The 22,715-nt window shown below is 45.3% G+C and overlaps 1 protein-coding gene across 2 annotated transcripts in view; it reads left to right on the top strand.

Annotated features, from left to right (window-relative positions):
• The window catches only part of SEMA5A (semaphorin 5A), a 290,042-nt gene extending 268,182 nt beyond the window's left edge, over positions 1-21,860 (top strand). Inside the window, exons 16-22 of one of the 2 annotated variants that reach the window (XM_037062995.1) lie at positions 1,970-2,188; positions 8,213-8,383; positions 9,941-10,096; positions 11,475-11,522; positions 16,065-16,276; positions 17,323-20,440; positions 20,474-21,860. In XM_037062995.1, the coding sequence (XP_036918890.1) occupies positions 1,970-2,188; positions 8,213-8,383; positions 9,941-10,096; positions 11,475-11,522; positions 16,065-16,276; positions 17,323-17,442 (926 nt within the window). In that variant the 3' untranslated portion in view covers positions 17,443-20,440; positions 20,474-21,860. Of the gene's footprint in view, positions 1-1,969; positions 2,189-8,212; positions 8,384-9,940; positions 10,097-11,474; positions 11,523-16,064; positions 16,277-17,322; positions 20,441-20,473 lie in introns of those variants that run through there. The other variant, XM_037062997.1, reaches the window with a different exon arrangement.
• Positions 21,861-22,715: the final 855 nt, after the last annotated feature.

Raw genomic sequence — 22,715 nt, 5'->3', positions numbered from 1 at the left:
TGGCGAGGAACCATGTGGAACTGATGCAGGTGGAATAAATTCTTGGAGGTGCCATAAATCTCCTCCCACACCGCCAGGGGGAAAGCTCTTGAACAGAATGGCTGTGAGTGAGGGCTACCAGCTGCACACATGTCACAGAACCCCATGCCTCTGTCTGGGCCCTGAACACCCACGGCAGCGTAGAGCCTCCAGCCTGGATGCCTGCAGGGCCAACAGTTGCCATCAACAGCCACTCCTGGTCATACTGACTTTGCTGACATTAACTGTCTACTAAGCTAATGACACAAACTCTCTTCTCCCCTCAAACCATCCTGTTTAAAAAGTCGTTTAGCAACTAATAAGCTTATGTTTCTTTGGGGGGAAAGGAAAGAAGTATCCTTTAGTGAAGAATTTTGTGTGCATAAATCTGCAATTAAAAAAAGACACTATTCATTTATTTCCTTGTTTCAGAGCTGGCTGTGAACTATCTTACTTTTTTATGGTACCGAAGTAAAAAAAAATAGAAAATGAATAACAGTGTTTCTCTGTACATTAACTTTATTCTTTTCTCTGAAAATAGATTTTGTATTTCTTCCATTTTCAGACAAATAGAAAACCAAAGCTAATAATTGTTTTAAATCTTAGTAACATAACCTAAGGAAAAGTTTAATACACTATAATAAAATATATTCTGTATTTTGTCCGAAAGTATGTCATGGGCATGGCTTAAAAAAAGACTTCATCTTTTTGTGTGTCTTAATTCAAGCTCTAAGGACCTTCCACACATTTTTGGTATCAATATCTTCAAAATACAAAATTGGATGTATTTGCCTCTAACCACACAAGATGCAGTTAAATTTTGAATAGTTGTTCTTTATTGATTAACCACAAAGTACTGGTTCATCACAAAAAGACATTTCGAGTCCATTTTCTCCTAAGAGCATCCTGCCCAGGTTTCTGGGCCAGCTTCGAAATGAACAACAGACCTATCTGATGGAGGGGTGAGGGGAGGGGGGGGCTCGAGCTGTTGGCACTTCTGCCTTCCACACTTCGCCAGAACTCCAGTGCAGACCTCGAGACTTGTTGTCATTGTTGTTAGACTCGTGTCACTGTCTACATTGGAGAAAATCACTGAATTTTAATGCCAGTGGCTGGCATTTTTATTAAAATGAGTAGGAATTTTGACTGTGGCTAATTACATGACATCAATGCCAAGTGCCCTGAGCAGACCCGGCACACAGTCAGTATTCAGATCTGTCTCTGCTGAGACAGCCCCCTGCCTCCAAGGCCCCACGCCCACTGCTGCTGTTTCTGCATCTGCACCTGTCCCAGGGCAGCCCTGTCTTGCTAGTGAGTGTGCTCTGAACTTCATGGGAGTGTTTGCCGCATGACAGGGTCATTCAGGGGTGTGGTGGGCGCCGGGCGGTGAGCTGTGGCCCACTGCTGGGTTCCAGAGCAGCCACATGTCTCCGTGGCCTTTGATTCAGAAGCATCAACTCCATGCCTTTCACCAGCCTTCCTTCACCTTGTAAAGGTACGCAGGTGAAGGGCCATTCAGAGAATTAATGTCAGTTTTAAAAAATGTCTGAATTATCCTCTGTTTTTCCAGACCATCTTCTCAATGATGAGTCCAAGGCCAGGTTATTGTAGAATTCCCGAGGGAAGTGAGAAAGTTGTATCTTCTTTGTAAAAGTGTCCCAGAGAAATAAGTGAGCTATAACCTATAACCTGTGTGAGGACTTGGCCACATTCAACAAGTGAGTTCTTACTTGCACCCTTATTTAATAGCAGGCGCAGAGAAAGACACTTGAGTTCTAGGAGGTTAATCATTCAACTGCTACTTTATTAATTTGGGGGTCTGAAGTGTAAAAAGTGTTCAACAGAATTCGAGGGTGTAGCTACAGAAATAACGCAGGCACCGGTACAAAGTGAAAGTTAGTTTAGACCCCGGTTCCTTCGAGAACGAACACTGCGGCATCTTCCTCGGCAGGCCTCTCTGGTGATTTCCTGCGTGCTGGGAGATACTCCGCCCACACCGTCAACGGGGCTTGGTCCGCCTGGACGTCTTGGTCACAGTGCAGCCGCGACTGCAGCAGGGGCATCCGGAACCGGAAGCGCGTCTGCAACAACCCTGAGCCCAAGTACGGGGGCCTGCCCTGCCTGGGCCCCTCCCTGGAATACCAGGAATGCAACATTCTGCCCTGCCCAGGTAAGTGGGTTGAGGTACCTCCAAAAGATCTGAAAACTCAAGCAACCTGGAAGACTTTTTGATCTAGGGAGGCACAACCAGCTTCTCTGGCTCTGTGTGTGTGTGTGTGTGTGTGTGTGTGTGTGTGTGTGTGCGTGCGCGCGCGCGCGTGCCCTCGCGCGCACACACACGCAAGACAGAGAGAGAGAGAGAGAGAAAGGTGTGTTTTGGAGATATTAAGGGTTCAGTTCTAAACCAGTGCAATAAAGCAGGTCACATGTGTTTTCTGGCTTCTCAGTGCATATAAAAGTTATGTTTCCATTATCCTGTAGTCTACTAAGTGAGTAATAGCATGATACCTAAAAAAAAAAAAGAAGCATTGTACATACTTCAATTAAACAAGACTTCATTGCTCAAAAATGCTAACCATCATCTGAGCTTTCAGGAAATTGTAATCTTGCTGTGGGAGGGCCTGGCCTTGAACTTGGGAGCCCAATAAAGTGAAGCATAATAAAATGAGGTATATACCCACAACACACACAAATATACAAATCACAGATTATATCTTCCAACTGCTTGGAAGTGGTATGAAAACAAATACAATCTTGACAGCATTATATTTTATTTATTTCTCCCAATTCAAAGACACTGAAACACTCTCCTGTGAACCTGTGAGGGTCATGGGCCCTAGGCACTGTGCCCAGTGGAGAAGTCAGCCCTACTGCCATGCTCAGGAGAGAGGAGTCCTGTCCTTGAAAGCAGAGGTGGCCCCCTCCCAGGCCCTGATGGGCCCAGCCCTGTAGGAACTGACCTCTGTTCACCATAGACGCCTACCCCAGGGTGACAGTTATCAACTGTGTCTCAGCAGGGGCCTGCAAGTTGTCCCTTGTGCCTTTGGTCAGCAGGGGTCCACTTCTCCCAAGCTGGGTCTCCAAACACATACTTGTCTTTCCTGGAAGCCAACAGAAGCTCTGTGTCTGGGTCTTCCTCCTGAGTTCTGGCTTTTCATTCCATGGAATTCCCAAGCTGGCAAAGAGTTACTAAAATGAGCTGAAAAAGCCTCCTAGAGCCTCTGTCTTCCTGGCAGGGTGCTGGCTGCTGACACAGCCCCTCAGGCCCCTGTCTGGTCTGCATTCCTTCTACCACAGCCCTGGGTGGGGCCCTGTCACGTCCCTCCCTTCCTTCCACCTGGCCTTCCCACAGTCAGAGGCTCTTCCACCTGCTGCCTTGGGCTACCCTGGGCACTGGTCTGCAGCTGTGTGTGCTGCCCTGAGGTGGGCCAGAATGAGAGTTTGAGGAGGACAGGGGCTGCTGTGAGAATGTCACTCACTCTCCGCAGTGCCCTGGCTCCCTGCACGGGGGCTGGGCACACACTCAAATACCTACCAGTAACTGCTGAAGGAAGGAAAAGCAGGCAGGCAGTTACTTGTTCTGCCATCTTTCATTCAATTTACTAGCAAACATGTTTGGGTAGCATACTGTGCACTATTCACAGGGTAAAGAAAGATGCAGTGATACTGTCCAGGCCAGAAGGAACCTGGTGTCAGTGAGGAGGCATCCTGTGAATTATGCCACTCCAGATGGTCACCAGCTATTGGAGTAGTGAGAAGATACAGAAGTCACATCAGCCAAGGACCCATGGAGCTGGGATCAGCTCCCTGGAGCAGGCTGCTTCTGACCTCAGTCTTGAGAGACAGAGAGAAATTGGACAAACAGGAATCAGAAATGGGGTGGATGGTCATTCCAAACACCAGGAACAGTGTTTTTAAAGGTATAGAAGCTTGAAAGTATCTTTTTATAGGTACAAGCAACTTGCTGAGTTCTTTGAATGAGAAACTGGCTTGTAGCAGTGCTCAGTAAACATTTGTTGGATGGGTAAATGGATTGATGGAAGATAGAAAAATCGTCATTGAACAGATGGATGGGTAATAGATGGATGGATGTTGGAAGAATGTATGATGGATGGATGGGTGCTGGATGAAAAGGTGAATGGTTGGATGATAGATGGATGAATGGATGGATCAATGGTTGGGTGAGTGAGGGATGATGAGTAGGTGGGTGATGAATGGATGGGTATATACATATGTGCATTAAACTGCAAATACACAATTTCCAGCTTTGTAGCTGAGGCTCTCAGTTATGTTCCTGCTCTTGCAGCTGCTCTGCTTTTTCTGGGATGTGCCTGCTAGGATTTCGCCAGCCTCAAGCGACTCTTCCTTCCAACCATCCAGCTTTCCCAGCCAAGTGGTGCTGAGGGGCTGGGAAAGGTCACAGAGCTAGGATTTTCCCACAGCCCCAGCTCTGAGAGTGGAGCATCCCCCGCCAGGGACTAGAGGGTGCCATGGGGCGGCATCATTAGATCTGGGCTTGTGCTGTAAACTGAGCAGGGGGGCTGCCGTGGGAATGTCAGGATCCCTCCATGGACTCTCGCCGTCCCAGGTTCCAGACACGAGTCCTGGTTGCTGTCAGCAGAAGGTATGGGTTCCCTCAGAGACCGATGCTGCCCTGACCTTGAGTGCGGGCTCAGGGCCCCTCTCAGAGACAGCCATCAGCGTGATCTGGGGGCTGCTTCTATTTTGGTTGATTTCATGGTGAAGACATTATCATGTGTATATAACCTTAATGTCTTGAAATAGCTCTGTCCTCCTTGTCTTTATGAAAGCCAAGATTCCGCAGAGGGCTGGAAAAATACTCAGAGTGGCCCCTTTGACTTTCCACTTGGGCAAGGGTAGGTTTGAGGGGCTGAGTTGGGCAAATGTCGGTCCTCTCCCACCTCCTGGAAAATTCCTAAACAAGTGATAACATGTAATGCATGAAGGAGGGGTCAGAAGCATCAGGGCTCTGGGTGCAGAGCTGCTTAGCCGTGAGGAGGTCCAGTTTTAGGGCTATTTTTACCTTATTTCAGACACTCTCCTCCCTTTGAATTTACTCTTCTTAGGCCTACTGGGTCCATAGTGTACACATACACACGGGCACTGTATTTTATTTAAAGACAAGCTTCCTCATTATGATTAAGTTTGAAAATAAGTCTAAGCACACTAGTTGAATGCAAAATGTCTTTCAAATTTGATCTCCAGTTGTAATGTGTATGATAAATTGCAACAAGGTATAAAAACTGAGGTCATGTTGAAATGGCCATTTTTCAACTTCTTATGGGTTGGTCCATGTCGTACCTTCACCTGCATGATTTGTCTTCGACGGTGAGAAATAGGTGGGTGTCTCCCCTTCACTCCTTTTCTTCAGGCCGTGTTTGATTCAGAACTAAGGATTCCAGACCTTGCCCAACCAAGGTAGAAACCACAGGTGGTTCTTTTTACTAAGTAGTAGTCACATTCAAATAACATAGTTCCTCTTGTCTTTTTATGAACGCTGGGAGTCAGTAAGTATGAGTGAGAAAGAACAGTGGAAGCCTAACAGAGGGGGAGTTCTTTGAGTCAGTGCCTTACCTACAGTGCCGTCAGCTCCAGGCACCATCTCCACAGTGGACTCTTGCTGCGTGGCTAGGACGTCATATCTGTGTGCGTGGCTAGGAAGTCATATCTGTGACCAGCACTTCATTCCACCCACCCCCCGCCCAGCCCCTAGCAGTCACCGTTCTACCCTCCGCTTCTACGAGTGTGACATTTTGTATTTTGTATGTAAATGGAACCATGCAGTATTTGTCTGTCTTTTTATCTTTTACTTATTTCACTCGATAAGGTCCTCCACATTCATCCATGTTGTGAACTATGACAGGACTTCCTTTATTTTAATGGACTATCCCATTGCACATAAATACCACAGTTTACTTACCCATTTGTCTGTCCATGGGCTTTATGTTGTTTCCACACTTCGGGTGTTGTGAAGAAGGCTGCAGTGAGTATGGACGTGCAGGTATCTTTCTGAGATCCGGATTTCAATACTTTTGGATACATAACTAGGATGGGATTTCTGGGTTATATGGTAGTTTTTTAATTTTTTAATTTTAATTTTTATTTTTTAGGGACCACCATACTGTTATTCAAAGTAATTACACCAATTTACATTTGCACAAATAAGTTATAAGTGTTCCAATTTCTCCATATCCTTGCCAACACTATCTTCTACTGATTTTTTTTTATAATAGCCATTCTAATAAGTATGCAGCAATGATTCCCTGTGGTATTGATTTGCATTTCCTTGCCTATTGATGAAGTTGGGCATCATTTCCATATACCTACTGGCCATTGGTCTGCAGGTTCATTATACAATAGAAAAACCCAGGATCTTCAGATTATGTGATTGCTTCTGAGTCCAGTTCCAACTCCAAACTAGATGTTGCATTAGACCCCCTTGAGCCGCAAACTGCCTTGTGTATGTTCAAACATCTGAGCTCTATGACACCTGCTATTCTAAGTCACTGTGACTCATCTGTGCCTTCATTTGGGGTGTGCTTTGGTATGCACACCCCAAAGCTTCATGAAGCACACATGAAGCTTCAAGCTTCAACTTGGGTTACAAATAGAGAAAAACTTTCAGCAAGCAACCCCCCAGTGAGAATAGACATGGCAGTGGGTGTTTGAAAATTTTCAAGTTCTAGGCAAATCTGTGCCTGCCTTTTGTTTCTTTTATTACAACCAATGTCACATATCTGATTCATTCCCTCTTATTTTCTGACATGGTTATTGCCTTTTGGGGAAAATGGTGAATTCTCTAAATGTGGATAAACTATCAAATCACAAAATTCCCAGTAACACATCAAATGTCTCTTTGTTCTATTTTTACTCTCTGCAAATTAAAATATCACCATAAACATAATGTTGCTGCTCGTGTGTCTCAAAAATATTTTTTTTACCTGTGCCAATATCCAAAGAGACATATTACTCCAAAGAGATGTACTAAATCACAGTGGGTATGTACAAATACAGGCTAGGTCGTTCTTGCCAAAATAGCCTTGTGTCTTTAACAATTTTGGCATCCCCTTTCCTCATTGTTTCTGTTTTATTTTATGGAGAATATGGAGAAAAATAAAACATGATACTATCTACATATAGAAAAGTGAGTCTCTCATCCGCTTTTTTATGTTACTTGCTGTGGTTATGATTGATTTTTGCTCACTGGAGTTGAATGACATCTTGACAAAGTCCTGGCTTTGCCCTGGGACTCAGTAAAACAGGGCGGGTCTGTCTGGCAAGAGAGAGGGTCAGCAAGGAGTTAGACACAGGGCAGGTCATGCCTGACACTGTCAGACAGAAGCCAGCAGGAGGTCTCAGTTTAACCTCAGCTAATGCAGGAGGGAGCACCGAGATCCGGGTGGGTCTGCTCACCCAGCGCTCTCCCAGGAGGCTCGTCCACAGGTATCAGGATCCCAGCCTGGAGAAAACAGAACTGCTCAGAGTCACAGATAGCAATGGCAACAGTTCATCAGGAAGCAGCTCTGCCTAATGTTCAGGTTACAGAATGCCTTCATTTCCAACCTGAAGTCTGGCTGGCTGCAGGTGGCGGGTCCTGTGTTTAGTCTGCCACATTAGCACACCGTTGAGTCTGTGTGGTGTGGACTTGTTAGGCTGTGTGGTGCCTGCATCTGCGGAGTGTCTCCACCGTCCTTCACAGGATCTGTCTCTTTTTCTTTATCTCTTCTTCCCGGAGCAAATTGTAACTCAGTTAATAAGGAAGGCTGTGACTGGAACTACTTGTCCTTGGCTGTAAGTCTCCCCTGGCCAACTCGCTTGTGCAGTTACCAAAGGCAAGAGCAAGCTGGGGCTCCACATTAATCACAGCAGAATGTGGTTCATGGTCATTCCCAGGGACGGGGACTTTGTGTTACATGCACTGTGCTCCTCCATCATCCTCATGCTTACGTGTTATGTTTAGAGATATTTCCTGAAGGGACAAATAGGAGGAACTGAAAATATGAAAGGAAGACTATGCAAAATAGGTCCCCTCACCAGAAGACCCCAAATACCCCACTGTGAGTGGTCAGTGGCCTCACAGACATGTTTCTGCCACGCACACGCTATCTGTAGCCTCATCAGATCGGTCAGATTTTGCATTTCAGAAGCAATATGACTTTGTGTCCCTTCCCAGTGGATGGCGTGTGGTCTTGCTGGTCCCCCTGGTCCAAATGCTCAGCGACCTGTGGCGGTGGACACTACATGAGAACCCGCTCGTGCACAAACCCAGCCCCAGCCTACGGCGGAGACATCTGCCTGGGGCTTCACACAGAAGAGGCTCTCTGCAACACGCAGCCCTGCCCTGGTAAGTGGTGGGACGTCGGGGCAAACTTGCCTGTCCCCTTGATTTAGAAATGGTGAAATGGGTCATGCCACATCGCAGGTGCCGAAAGAGGGGAGCCACCAATCTCGCACTGTCACCCGTGCCATGACTTCGGAACAGGTGTTCTGCGTGATGAGAACACCTGTTCTGCAATGAGATGGTAAGATGGTTCTCATCATGCCATAGTTTCAGAACTGGTAGCAGAAGCTGGTGATAACGAGGCGTTTATAAAACATTTAATCTGAGATTCTGTTGTGGAAAACCAGGGTGGGAGCATGGATACTTTGCAAAGCTGCTTCACAGGGCGGGCCTCAGGGCTGTGCGGTCTGAGCGCTGAGGTTGGCTGACGCAGGTGCCACTGAACCAGCTCCTGCAGCTTCTCGGCCAGGAATTAGCTCTGTTTTCCTACATGGGGGGACCACTGGGAATGAAAATGAGGCCTAACTTTGACATTGAAACACTTTTACTTTTTTAAAAACTTGTCCCTGCAGGTCTTTCTAGAAAGTTCCATTTATATTGAAAAGTACCTATAAACCAAACTCTCAGTCGTTCTGAAAACTGGCACTTGACAGATAGATGTTTAAGGGAAAAGTATACCATTTACATGGGTCTTTCCTTTCATTGGATTAAGGCACAAGTTTGAGTTCCAAATTTTCCCTGACCTGCAGAGATGATGCTGACATCTTGCATTTAAAGAGAGGGCCAAAAAAACCAAATTGCATAGAAATATATTTTTATGCTGATTAATTCTTCATAAATAATATTAAGAGTTCATTTGTGTAACCTCCTTACTTCAAATATGAATATCTCTCAGTCACACATCTGTAGGCCTGGGTGAATTTAACAAACCCCAGCAAATCTTCCACTTCAGGGTGAAGGGACCTGGTATTGCTCAACTTCTGGCCTTACCCCAAGACTTGTACCTTGATTTCCACAAGCTTCCGTGACAGTAACCACGGCATAAGATGAATTCTACCTCAATTGCGGCCTGACTGGGGTACAGTGACTCTGCGGGACTGTTTTGGCGGCGGAACACCTGCATCCCTGGTTTCTCAGGAACATGGCACCTGGGCTTTCTCGCGAGTGGCCGCTCTTCCTCCCACCTGAGCATGAGGCCTGGGGGAGTTTGTCAGGAAAGCATTTGAGGGCTGCTCTTTGCAGAGGATCAGTACTACCCTGGTGGCAACAGGGTCTGGGTAGACGGCTTCCGTTCCCCACCGCTTGTGGTCTGTGCACAGCTGGACATCGTTGATTAGCCTGAGGGTCTAATCCAGTTATTTTACAGCAGGAAAATAATGTGGTTTTAAGTGTTTTAAGCGCATTTTGGGTCAGCTATATACTGGTTTCTTTATTCCTGCTTGTGTGTATTGTATTCACTGGACTTCTAAGAAGATAGGAGTGCATCTTATTTGCATGCAGGCTAATGAAACCTAAGATAAGGACTTGAATTCACATATGTAGCTGTAACCTGACCCTGCTTTCAAGTTGGCTGATTTTAGTGGGCTTTGTTGCCTCCTTCCCCACCCTTGGTCCCTGCAGAGATGTGGTCGGAGTGGTCAGACTGGTCTGAGTGTGACGTGTCTGGAGTCCAGGTCCGCGCCCGCCAGTGTGTCCTGCTGTTCCCAGTGGGCAGCCAGTGTTCAGGGAACACAACAGAGAGCCGGCCATGCGTTTTTGATTCCAATTTCATCCCAGGTAAGGGCAGAATGTGTGTAAAATCACTGCCTACATTCAAACAAAAAATGAGTGATCAAATAGAGTTTTACTGTTCTTTGAGGTCCCTAGGGTGAAACAGATAGATTCTATCAACTTGTGGTTTCAGGGTGATTCAAGTGTAGATTTATAGATAACTGCCGGTATAGACTGGCATTTAGGCTACGAGTTTTGAGATTTAAAAAAAAACATAGACATTTTATAAGCACAGTGTTTTCTTCTACAATTTAGTGACTACAACACATATAGAAGATTTTGCTAGAAAAATTAAAGTGGCATGTTTACTTATTTTAATTATTAAGTCAGATATTTTGGCAGTGCTTGTGTGCATGTGTTTGCACAAGAGAAGGAGGAAATAGCATCCTCACTATGTGATCTTAATGTATTTGGGAAATGGAAATCCATTTGGGAAATTGCTCGTATCTTGGAGAAAAGGTGACTGGCCTTCTTGCCACTGGCTTCTCCATGTGAAATTGTTGTTTAGCTTTTAGTGGTAGGTAGTCATCTGTCACATGCTCTCTGTAGATCTGGTGTATATACTGACGCAACATGTCACATATGCCCACTGTGTGGGTTAGCACTGAGACACAAACCAAAGGAGAGACCAACCTCTTACAAAGCAATACTGGGTAATAATTTATTTCCCTCCATTTATGGAAGAGATAATATTTTAGAGAAACATATTAGCCTTGGCCCAATGGGGCACTTCAACCATGTGTGATATAAAACTGCAATGTTTATTGTTGTTTTTTCCCTTTTTAATCATAGATATATTTTTAATTCTTGTTATCTAATGAAGAATCAGTACAGGAAAGAAGAATGTTTCTGGCCTCCTGAAATTGTGTTTTACTGTTTGGGTGGGTTTCTCCTCACATTGGCGGGCGTGAATGGGCTCCGAATAGGGACTTTGTTTGTTCGGGCCATTTCCTTAGAGCCCTGGTGGATTGGTGCCCTCTGCAGGGAATGTGACAACAATGGCTTTGATGGAACAAAAGCTCTGAGTCAGGAAGACCTCAGACAAACACTGGGGGTTCCACAGCTGGCAGAACCATTGTAACAGAAAATCAGCACATTCTCTGGCCCTGTTTTCAAGCTGGTACCCAGGTCTCAGCACCAGAAACCCATGCATTTTCTCCCTGTGGTGATGACGCTCACCCCTTCCCAGTCAAGATGATCCTGACCAAGCACAGCTTGGGTTGGTTAAACCAACACAGAAGCAAATATAATTTTTAAAAAGCAGGCCTTTGGAACTTTGACTCACACAAAACTCAAAATCATCAGACATTTTTTAAAGAATCACTAATGCGATCTTTCTTCCCAATACCCTTTATACATTGTGATTGGATTTTTGTTTTCCCAGAAGTATCTGTGGCAAGATCCAGTAGTGTAGAAGAGAAAAGGTGTGGCGGTAAGTTCTTCCTTTTAGCTACTTTCTCAATGATTTCTGGTATTTTCTGCTGTTGGCTAAATGATGTTGCTGCTGTTGTTAAAAAAAAAAAAGCAAAAACACAACAGAATGGATCCCAAGCGCCTTGTGCTTTGAGACCGTAAATGCTAAGTCAATGTTGAACATCTGAATTAGTGGTTCCCAAGTGGGGTCCCCAGACCAGCATCACCAGCATCACCCGGGGATGTGTGGGAAATACAGATGCTCAAGCATCTGCTTGAGCTACAGAATTAGAACCTCTGTGAATGGGACTAGGCACTCTGTGGTTGAGCAAGGCCTTCAGATGATTGAATGCTAAGCTTTATGAACCAGTGTGCTTGGTTTCTTGATACTATGCAGATACTAAATATTGATATTAGAGTTCTGATGAGTATTCGAGCAATTTGTTTATATTTATAATGCAGATTCATGGCAGTTGGCCTCAGATCTCCAGATTGCTTGACCTATCAATAACCTATCAATAACCATTGCTACCATGATCCATCCACCAGGGGGGTCCCAGACAACTCAACCCAAGAAGCTTTGGTCTCTGCTTAGTCTCAGATGGAGTCTGGTGGGTGCTTCTTCTCAGATGGAGGCATATTTTAGGAATGTACTTCCCATCATCGACTACACTTAATAATAAGAGTTCACTATCTGTCACTGTACATTCTTTCTGTTTAGGCAGGCGTGTGGTAATCCAGTTATTCCGTGCTCTTTGCTGAGCACCCATCCTGTGCTAGTTTAGTGAGGGGCCTGGAGGTTATAACGAGGACGGAAAGAGCCAACAGTCCTTTCCTCAGGAATAGTGTCTGGTGCCTGACCTGGGTCAGGTCACTGAGTTCACAGACGGCAGTCACTAACTCGGGAGCCACCTGTAAGATGAACGTATTCCACTTTAAATGAAAGTAATCACAGGAATCCATTCATATTTGAGAACAGTCACTATGAGCCAGACACTGCATCAAACGACAAGAAGAAACCTGTTTGATCCTCACAAAAAGCATTTATGTAAGTGCCGAAGTCCACAGTTCTTTATGTAAAAAAGAATTGGGGGTAGAAAAGGGTTTTGGAGTTGAACACTTCAGACTGTGGATGGCCACACGGGGCATGTACTGTATATTGCATAATGCCCCTGCAGGGTCCGGGGGCCACACCAGGTAACCAGTTCCTTTAAAGATGCTGCTGTGACATGTGGGTGGAGTGAATATGCTAATGATCATCCTGGCACTTCTGGGCAGTTCTGTAGCAAATGGGTCAGGGCAGGTCATGCACTTTTCAGAGATTTTGGCTTTGGGAATTGAGGAAAAGCACTGTCAGTCATGGGTTTTTATCTGCCTTTTGTAGGCGGTGATTGTGAGGGACAGAAAGTTGGGATCCCTGGCTGAAGTTGACACTGGAGTTGCAGTGGAGCCCAGGCTGGATCCAGGCAGTGTGAACCCAGGCTGGGGTCGCAGTGTGAACTTGAGGCTCAGGGGGCCACAGGAAGAGCGTGTGGGAGGGTTGTGTCTGGGGTCTAGGGCCACAGCACCCCAGTCAACAGAAACTCGTGGACAGCACCAGGGGCCTGGCATGTCTGCTGACCTCAGAGGCAGTGAAGGCCCAGAGTAGGTGGTATCTGTACCGAGTGATCCTGTCCTGAGGGAAGCCACCAGCTGATATCTCTGCAGAGTCGACAGGCCTCCACATCTGTCACAAGTTTGAAAACCTCTTTCCCTGGCCAGTCCTCTGAGGGTTAAGCAATGGGAGTCCTTCCAAGGCTTTAAGCTCCTAGGAAGACATGAGGCAAAGTCCATTCCCATCCTAAAATGCTGCTGCTGTGTGTCTGAGCTGTGCCAAATAACAGCAAGGAGTCAATCCTTGAGGTGCTATTGATTAATTCATAGAAACTAATTACAATATTCAGAACTAATTTTCTGGATCTCTAGGCTACTGACAGTTACACGCCAGGATAGCTGGGCAAGAGGTCAGATGGATTTGATTGTTGAGCTGATAGATAAAAACAATTTCCTAGCAAGGATGTTTGGGGAGATAATGTGGATGTCTTTTTTTAGTGTGTTGCAAAAACTCAATCACGCTTTGCACAGAAAATCAGGAAGTTGAACCAGCCAAGCAATTGGTCTCTACTCCAGCTTTACTGACCAAAAATAACAGCATTCAAAGCAAAGAGTCATAGCAAGCCAATTTAAGAGATTTAATAGGCACTATTTTTCCTTATGCAAAAAATCTGAGCCTTTTGAAATTTGTCAGCTTAGAGAGCTGTTTCTAGTTGCACGAGACACAGGACTGTATAATCCTCATGAAGATGTCAGTGGCCCCAGCCTTCCCTGGAGAACACCTGGAGGAATGAGGCAGCTGACTAATGACCAAGGGTCTGCATATGGGTAGTCGTGCATCTTCTGCGAGTTACAATGAAATCTGTTTCCAGTATAGCAGAGAGTAGTTAGATTCATACCTGACAATGCCTTCAGGAAGTCTCAACCCTAAAGTGTCAAGAAATGACAACACCAGGGTACCTGGAGCTCAGCTTCTGTGTTACAGTGACACCTGCTGTGGTCGCTGCTGGAACGTCCCCAGGTGCTTTATCTGACTGTCCCTGATTGGGAGCTGTCCAGCCCTAGTACCTTAAGGCAAAATCAGGAAAAGCCAAAGATATATGAAGTCCTTTCACTTTGCTAAAGTATTGGCAAAATAATCAGAACATGGAAGACTGAGGTGGGTGCCCAGAGTGGGTGTTACCTGTGGAATGTTCTAGTAACATCCTCCTGGATCATCCAGCCCTTTGCACGGAATGCACTAGATGCCTACAGTGGGGGTATCATGCCATTTGGAGTCTCAGTGTGTGTAGGAATGTGTTGGTTGTGCTCTAGCACACCAGGAGGCATCCGCAGCCCAGGGTCCATCCCCCTCAGAAAGAAGATCACCCTCTCAGGGCCCTGGGTCCCCAGAACGTGGTGTCTGGGAACAGCAAAGGGGCACAGCTCAGAGGGAGAAGTCAGGGTTTAGGGACAAGTGAGAGACATTCAGCACCTGCTGTGGATCGCAGGTAAGGTGAAGACTGCTTGAAAAACCCTTGGTAAGGAACCCGAGTGGCTAAGGTACAAATGCCCTAGGACCTGGGTGTGGGGGGCAGGTCTGCAGGTCTCCTCTCCTGAGACCCCCAGGTCCTTCACTTTGCAGCTTTGCAGACTCACCTCTGCACCGGTTCCACTTGGGCAGTGTGGACAGATAGGGGTGACAGCAGGTTCAACTTAGCAGCCAGTGCACCCATTAGTGGCCAATGGAGGGGACACCCTGAGGGAAGAAGCCAGGTCCTCATGATGTGTCCTGTGCTGGGGAGACACATAGGCCAGTAACCCACAAACAACTCGCTAGCCACACGGGGCCAACACAGTAGTAAAAGTAAGGCCATGTTCTGCTTTACCCGATGTTCCCCAAGCCCACCTTCTTCAACACTGCCCAGCATGGTCTTTAGTCCCTGAGAGGCATGAAACTCTAATTGCAAAGTGTCTTACGAACACACCATGAATGTCTATTTTTTTTTCTGTTGTTGTTTCTCAGACATTAGGCAGGTCCTGCTTACGTTACCTTGATGTCACGTGAGCCAGTGCTATATGAGGGTCATAAATCCCCGCCTTACCACTTTTTCAATGCTTTGTCCTCATAACTCAAGGAAAATAACTCAGAGTCTATCAAACAGGAAAAAAGTGTAAAAAGAGGGTCATTTCATGACCACTAAAAGATCATATTTTATTTCCTTGACACAAATTCTTTTTTTATTTGTGTGCTCCCCACTTTCTTTGTAAGATCTCCAAAATGTAATGTATGTGAAAAAAAGTGGTACCCAGGATGCTATTTACATGTGTGCACACACATACACAGAGCACAGAAGTGTGCAGAGAATTTTGGGCAAGCACACCAGAAACTGGCTATAGTAGTCCTCTAGGAAAGAAAAATGTTATTCGTATATTCCCTTTTATACTTTTTATGCTGTGTGTTCATATTCATAATCAAAAATGTACCGAGAAGCATAAGTATTATGTAAGTAGAACTCGTTTTTAAATAAAACGAGATAATACAGAAAAGGGGGAAATAGTGTGGCTTGCAGGCGGGCAGTGTCAGAAGCAGTAAACGCCTTCTCCCTTCGTGGGAGGGGCACAGCCACATGCCCATGGGGACGCCCAGACTGTCCAGGAGCCTAGAGCACGTGTTTCCTGGAAACTCCGTAGAGCTGCTGCATTGGAAAGAGAAGAACATTCTTTAAGTTAAAAAAAAACTTCTGCTAGTATATGAAGGTGATTTCCAAAGGACTCATTACAATACATAAGAGCATTAACTTCAAATGCGCTCTGTTCACTTTGGAGCAGTGTCTTGGTGGCCGTGCCATTTCAAGGGAAGGCACTGTGATTAATTTCAGATGGATACAGGCTTTCTATGTTGTCTTTCTCCGTCCACTACAGCCCTGCGCGGTTGTGTAGCGTGTTCCTTTCCAGTGTAGCATCACCTTTGACGCTCTCTTCCCAGAGTTCAACATGTTCCACATGGTCGCTGTGGGGCTGAGCAGCTCCATCCTGGGCTGCCTGCTTACGCTCCTCGTCTACACCTACTGCCAGCGGTACCAGCAGCAATCCCACGACGCCACTGTCATCCACCCCATCGCGCCCGCCCCTCTCAACACCAGCATAACGAACCACATCAACAAACTGGACAAGTACGACTCGGTGGAGGCCATCAAGGTAAGGGGCAGGCAGCAAGCACAGCAGCCAGAGGTACAAAGAAGGCAGGGGGACCCTGGGGCCCTTGACAAGGCACGATGGTGGCGGGGCAGGTGAGGGTGTAGGGCAAAGTAACGGACTCCGCTGATGACGGACTGCCTTCTTAGCTCTGCTTTGCCTGTGAAAACATGTTCAGAGTCTCATATTCAGAATGTAGGTTAGAAATGAGACATGGTAACAGCAACAGATAAAATGCTGGGAAATACTAGGTTATTGGCCAGTGTCCAGCTCTGCCTCCACTGCGCTCTCTGCCTCCACAGGGAGGTCATGCCGAAGAGAAGAGCTCCAGGGCAAGGGCAGATACACGCCGGGCGGTGGTAATGAGGACCAGGCTTGGGCCGTGAGGTGTACAGGTCCAGCTCAGGAGTCACCGGGATGGCGATTGAGAAAAACTGTCACAGTGTTATAAAGCCTGTCCTCAAGTAATGTTCGAGCACAGTGACGCTTTGTGTGATGTGAAAGTGCAGTGTGACTACTGTACGTTGTTGAATTTCCCCAGTGGGTGATTATCCCAGTGTCTGCCCCAGACATGTGGAGTGAATGACCAGTCTCGTCCTCATTCCCTGGAAGAAGGGGTGGGAAGGGTATTGGCACTGCAGCTGGCAGACCTGGGTTCGTGAGCCACCAGCTGTGACTCACACTCTCTGAGCCTCCCGTTTTCTTCTCATTGAATTGAAAATGATGAAAATCAATAGAGTCATTTATATGAAATGCCTTGAACAGTTTATTCATCTTTAAATGAGTGTAACAATATATATTCCCAATTGCTGTTGGAAACTTCCTGCCTAAAACTCAGCAATAAACTGGAAGATATAAAAATTGCCCACCTTATTCTAGTTATGAGGCGAATCTTCAACAAGGCCGATGACGTTAGGAAGCAGGTAAGTGAGGAAACACATTTTCCGATAATAGAGCCTTAGGAGAGAACTCAAGTTGGACATAATCGCCTCCTCATTATATTCTCTTTCTAAAATACCACTTAAGTTTTTTATTTTTATGTGTTACAGGCATTTAATAAAAACAACTTGATCCTAGAGGAAAGAAACAAATACTTCAACCCGCACCTCACCGGGAAGACTTATTCTAATACCTACTTTACAGATCTCAATAATTATGATGAATACTAATAGTTCTTATATTTTTGGCTTCTCGAAATTCCCCAGTTCTTCAAGGCCTGTGCTCCATGACTGCCCATGTTTCCGTGACTTCAGAGATGAAGTTTGGATACATTTCAAGCCACAAGTGTCTCATTGCTGCCAAAAGTAGATGTCCTTAAAAGCAACAAAAATCTAAATATGACATTGTGAAAATCTGGTCTACAATACTTGGTCGTATTGTTGAATGAGCCATGACGTGGAGTTTCTTCTTGTGCCCAGTCCATTTCTTTAACAAGTCAGTTGTTTCCTTGAGCTTTTTAATAAATGTACCACCTGCATTGGAAGGAGACGTTAGAAATAGGAGCCTCTTCTCGCTCTGGAGCATAAATCTTCATGATGTTCTAATTCAAGAAAATAGTCACTTTGTATGAGAGAGCCCCCACACACATGTACACAGACATACACAAGGAGTGCTTAGGTCCACAGCATTGATAAAGTGAAGAATTTGAATGTGGCCATACAGTGACTCCCGTGAATCTCCCGTCTTCCCCATCTGGAGAATACTGTGGAACTCTAGGAAGCAACTTGTGTGTTTGAACATGGAATGATTCATGCGGGAGGAAGCCCAGGATGCAACCTGGTTTGCATCTGCAGAGGTGACTATATGGGGTCTGAGACACCCCATTTTTGGTCCCGATGCAGTTCCCGTGTTACCACTCGGGGAGGTAAGCAGAAAGAGGAGAGGCGCAGACACAGTGAAGGGGAGATTGTTCCGCAGGTTGCTGCAAAACCAGCCTTATTCTGACTTTTGGATTTCATGGCATTCCAGGGAGCTCCTGGCCACGCAGGTGGCCTGGACGCCCACCTGTCTGGTCCATCATAATGTCCTGAAGAGCCAGTCTGTAAAATAATGACTCGTGTAGCATTTGGATAGACCCTACACCTCCTCTCTCCCTGTGAAGAAAAAACCTTGAACACTAATGATGCCCCTGAAGACAGTATTGAAAGTACTAAAATATAATTGTAAGAAACTTTTTTAAAATTTCCCATGTTATGGAAAGTATTGAAAGAACTAACGTTGATTTTCCATCTCCCTGAATGAACTGGCGTCTGGCGATCGGCCCCTACCAAGAGCATTAATGATGTGTGAAGCTTGCTTTCTGCTGCCCGTTGCTGTGCTCAGTGAGCTGCTCCCCCAGTTCCCAGGTGGCACCGCCACCTCGGGGTCAGGTGAGGAGGAGATGTTTAGCTCTGGTGCCTTTTGGTTTTAACCTAGTGTTGCCTTCCCGTCCACTCACTCCCACGTCTCCCTGCATGGAGGCCACCGTGTTTCAACATGTAGCTTGAAAAATCGGGGTACCTGGAAGTAAGGTGTTTAATGATTGTTTTGGTTCCGAGCATTTCAGGGTATTATACAATTCATAGTGGTCCCCAGTAGGAAGAAAAAGGATAAATTATTCACCAACAGCTGATATGTGACATGATGGTTGGTTGGACAATTATTAAAAGTAGGAACAAGATTGAAAGAATTCATCTAATGCCAAGGGCTTTGAGAGAAAGGCCGTGGGTGGACTTTGAAATGTGTTTTTATTGATCAATGAACATTCAGATCTGTGAAAATATGTACTGTGGGCATTGGCAAACATGGGCTTATGAGCATATGTGTGTTTTACCCTATCCCATTTAAAGAAATAGTTTCAAAAAGTGTTGGGAAAATCCTATGTTTAGTAATATGGAGCTCAAAATATCTTCATATCCCCAGATTTGCAAAAGTGGCTCTACTGAAATGAAGATGTCAGTAGCAGGCGGGCTCTGGGAGGCCTGGTAGATCGCAGATGAGCGGCGTGTGGGGTCTTTGTGTGGGGTCCGGGGCACAATGTCCCACTCCTTGTGTGCGGCGTGGGATCGCTCTGTCTGTGCGGAGAGTCTGCAGTGAAGCCAGCCGGTTTCCTCATTTTAACTGGATGCTGCGACCCAGTTCATCACTTTCCTATAAGAACAATGTCCTCACTGTGTATCTATCATGTTAGCTGCTTTTTCGAACCCCTTCCCTCAGATTTTTCTAAGCTTAAAAGTTTATTCTATTTCCCCAAGGAAAGAAGAAACTAATGTTTAAAAAAAAAGCACCACTGGACTTCCTAAATTGTATCAAAGCTGGTCTTTAATCAATCTTACACAGTGACCGGGGAAAATGGCCTTCGTCCGAGACAGTGTCTTTATGTTGTCGATTAGATAAATCTTTGTAATTAGCACTGCAAAGAAAGCCCCTCGTATTTGTTCTCTGGCACTCTATTCAAGGGAAAATTACCCTTGTTTTTCTGGCTTCTCTCTCCCTCTAACATAACAGATTTCAGCTCGTTTAGAATGGTCTCAGCTATAGCCTAAGCATTTTAACCAGCCGTGGAGGAACTTCGTTGCTGTCACTATAGAACTGTTGCTCAGGTGGCAATTCTTCGCCCCCACACCCTCCTTCTAGCAGGAGCCCTCACATGTGGGTCTTCACAGGGGTCCTGCCACGCCTCCCAGGACCTCCCCCCAATGGCAGCTCTCCCTTAGGCTGGGACACTTGGGATTCCTGCCAAAACCTTCAGGGACACTTGTCACATTTTTCATTTCTGTGTGACTTTTTAAATTTTCTCTTTCCTCTTCTTTTTTCTTTGACTACAAGAAGCACAATTATAAATTCACACTTTACACTGCACCAAGCAATTTAATCCCACTAAAGGAACCTGTTGTCAACGGACATTAATCACAGGTTAATTTTTAGGGTCGTTTCTGGATACAGTTCAAGTTCGGCTGGTTTTCATTAGGAAACCACGTTTGTCTCATTTAAATTCTTTGGAAGTGGTCCCCGGCATTGTTCCTTTCTCTAGCCTAAACCGGTGACCACCTGTCAGCCCAAAGTGCACCCACATTTTACAGGGAGGAGGAAGCCACAAAATTTCTAAAATGACTTCCGTGCCCCCCTTTTTCAGGACTTACATTACAGGTGCCTCATACATACTTTTTGGAGCACGGAGATCAAAGTGTATTGAGTGTTTTTGGAGCACGGAGATCAAAGTGTATTGAGTGTTTCTTGTTGCGTTTTCGAAAGTTTGGTACACGTCCCAGAAGCATCAGCAGTGGAGACCTGTTCTCTTTTTGAAAATATAGTTCCACTCCACAGAGAGACTTAGAGCATCATCAAAACCAAATTCAGAGACTGATACAAAGTGTCCTGTTCCTAGTGAAAGCCGTCTCACATAGTATTTTTGAAAGATCACATTAGTTCCTATTAGAAAGCAGTCAAGCTGCTTACCCATGACCAGAGCCAGAATCAACCCTCATTCAAGTACACGTGTTTTACCTGGTTGGCATGATGATGGTAACTAGTCAAGAACTGGAAAGGAGTAAAGTGGAGGCAGACAGCCACTTTATGGCAATTTTTTAACTAACAGTTTTATTGCACAGAGAATAAGATTCATCCCACCACATGTAGTCAGAAATGTGAGGCCAGCACTTCAAACAGGAACATGTGTTTTCTCAGCTTGTTGGCAGACTTATTCCAGAGGGTCCAAGTACTAGGTAGCTCAAATGGCTCACATGCTGAATAAGTACAAGCTCAGAGCAAAATCTTGCTAAGAAGAGGGCATTGTGAGCCGCCCTCTATATGTTCAAACAGTTTAATTTCCTCTGAAAATGCCAGTGCCTTGTTTCAAATGATTTATTATTTTGTCTGGATGTTATCAGTTCCAATTCAAAGCAGAGGACTGATTGGCTGTTCTTTAAAGAAAATCATTCTTCTATGCCTCTTTGACTCAGGAATAGAAAATGACTACGAAGCACACCATCTTCAGATGTATCTGTACCCCCCACTGGGGTGGGTGCCCAGGAATAGGTGCCCAGGTGTGTGCAGAGTGAAGGTGAACCCAGCCTCGCCTTCCAGAAACTGACATCACATTCATCTTACATCCTCCTCCAGACACCCAGTGTTTGCCCCGTGGTAGGAACATCAGTGTGATGCCTGTGGGAGTTACAGACCATTGTCACGGACCCTCATCAGGCAGGTCCGTAGCTGTAGGAAAATCAGAGAGGCTGGCAACAGTGGCCACAGACATGGTGAGAGGAAAGAGAACCGCACAGAATATTGCCTGCTGTTTTTTATCTTTATTTTTTTAAGTCAGTGTCAACGCTGCTTCACAAGTTCACAAAGTTGTTTATTTGGGTTAAGAAAGTTAACGGTGTTTTCTCTGCTAAACTTGATTGCTCTTCCTCTGTACCATGACTGTTGGCAAAATCGCGTTTGAACTTCCGTACTTTGAAAGAAAGCACAGTATGAACCTTTAACCTAAGCACCTACATTCACCACCAAATGCGGCAAAGGAAATGCACAAGCTTGGCCTAGTGCAGGATTCTCCAGAGGTGCGCGCCAAACCCTTTGTATTACGTCACTGACTGTGACTTGGAAATGGTACGTTAAAAGCCTCGTTCTGTTCATTTGCTGTTGCTGTTTTGTGATACAAAATAAACTTATTTGGGATTATTTCTTTTTTTAAAGGATATATATATATATATGGCTGCCCTGTTGGAATGCTTGTGGATTGCCGACTATTTCCTCACAGGGCCAGTGAGCACACCACATGTTTTTTCCAGTTCTTACATTCAGTGTGAAATATGAATTTCCAATGGTCTTTGCTTTCTTCTGGTTTGTTCATCAGTTCACTGGTCTTAAATGCTCACTTGAGACCTGCCCAGGTCTGTCTCTAAGAAAGTTGTTTACTGACACCTCACAGATACCGTGTTTTGAAAAACCAGCTGAAGAAGACCCCAATCACAGCAGCCCAGGGAGCTCATTGCCTGTTTCACTGGATCAGTTATGGGAGTTCAGAGAAGGAAGGGGTGGACTGAGGGGGTTACCCGACTAATCAGCAGAAACCAACTCCCACCTCTCCCGGCACCTCTCCCGGCCTGGACTCGGAGGAAAACAGACCTATTTATACGTTAAAATGAGCTATTGTTACAGAGGTGAAAGTGTGGTCCTCGTTCACTGCTTTTGGTAACTTGCCAATTCCTGTAACCCAAACTAATTCATCTTTTTTTAAGACAATAAATTCATGAAGAGCGATCCTAAGTACTCCTAATGGCACAGCAATCTTCCTTTCATAACAACCCCTGCTTCACCTCTGTCTGGGAAAAAATAAGAGAGCCCTGATTATGTACAGTGAAATTGTATTATATTTTTTGTACTTAGGTTTTATGTAAATAGTTTGTCTCATTCAATTGTATGTGAGCATTGAAATAAATCCTACCATTTAGGAAACAAT

Source organism: Sturnira hondurensis, unplaced genomic scaffold (genome assembly GCF_014824575.4).
Source record: "Sturnira hondurensis isolate 20B ecotype Veracruz unplaced genomic scaffold, ASM1482457v3 Scaffold0014384, whole genome shotgun sequence".
Lineage (NCBI taxonomy): Eukaryota > Metazoa > Chordata > Mammalia > Chiroptera > Phyllostomidae > Sturnira > Sturnira hondurensis.
The sequence above is the reverse complement of the archived record's forward strand: the minus strand, read 5'-3'. Positions and strand labels throughout refer to the sequence as shown.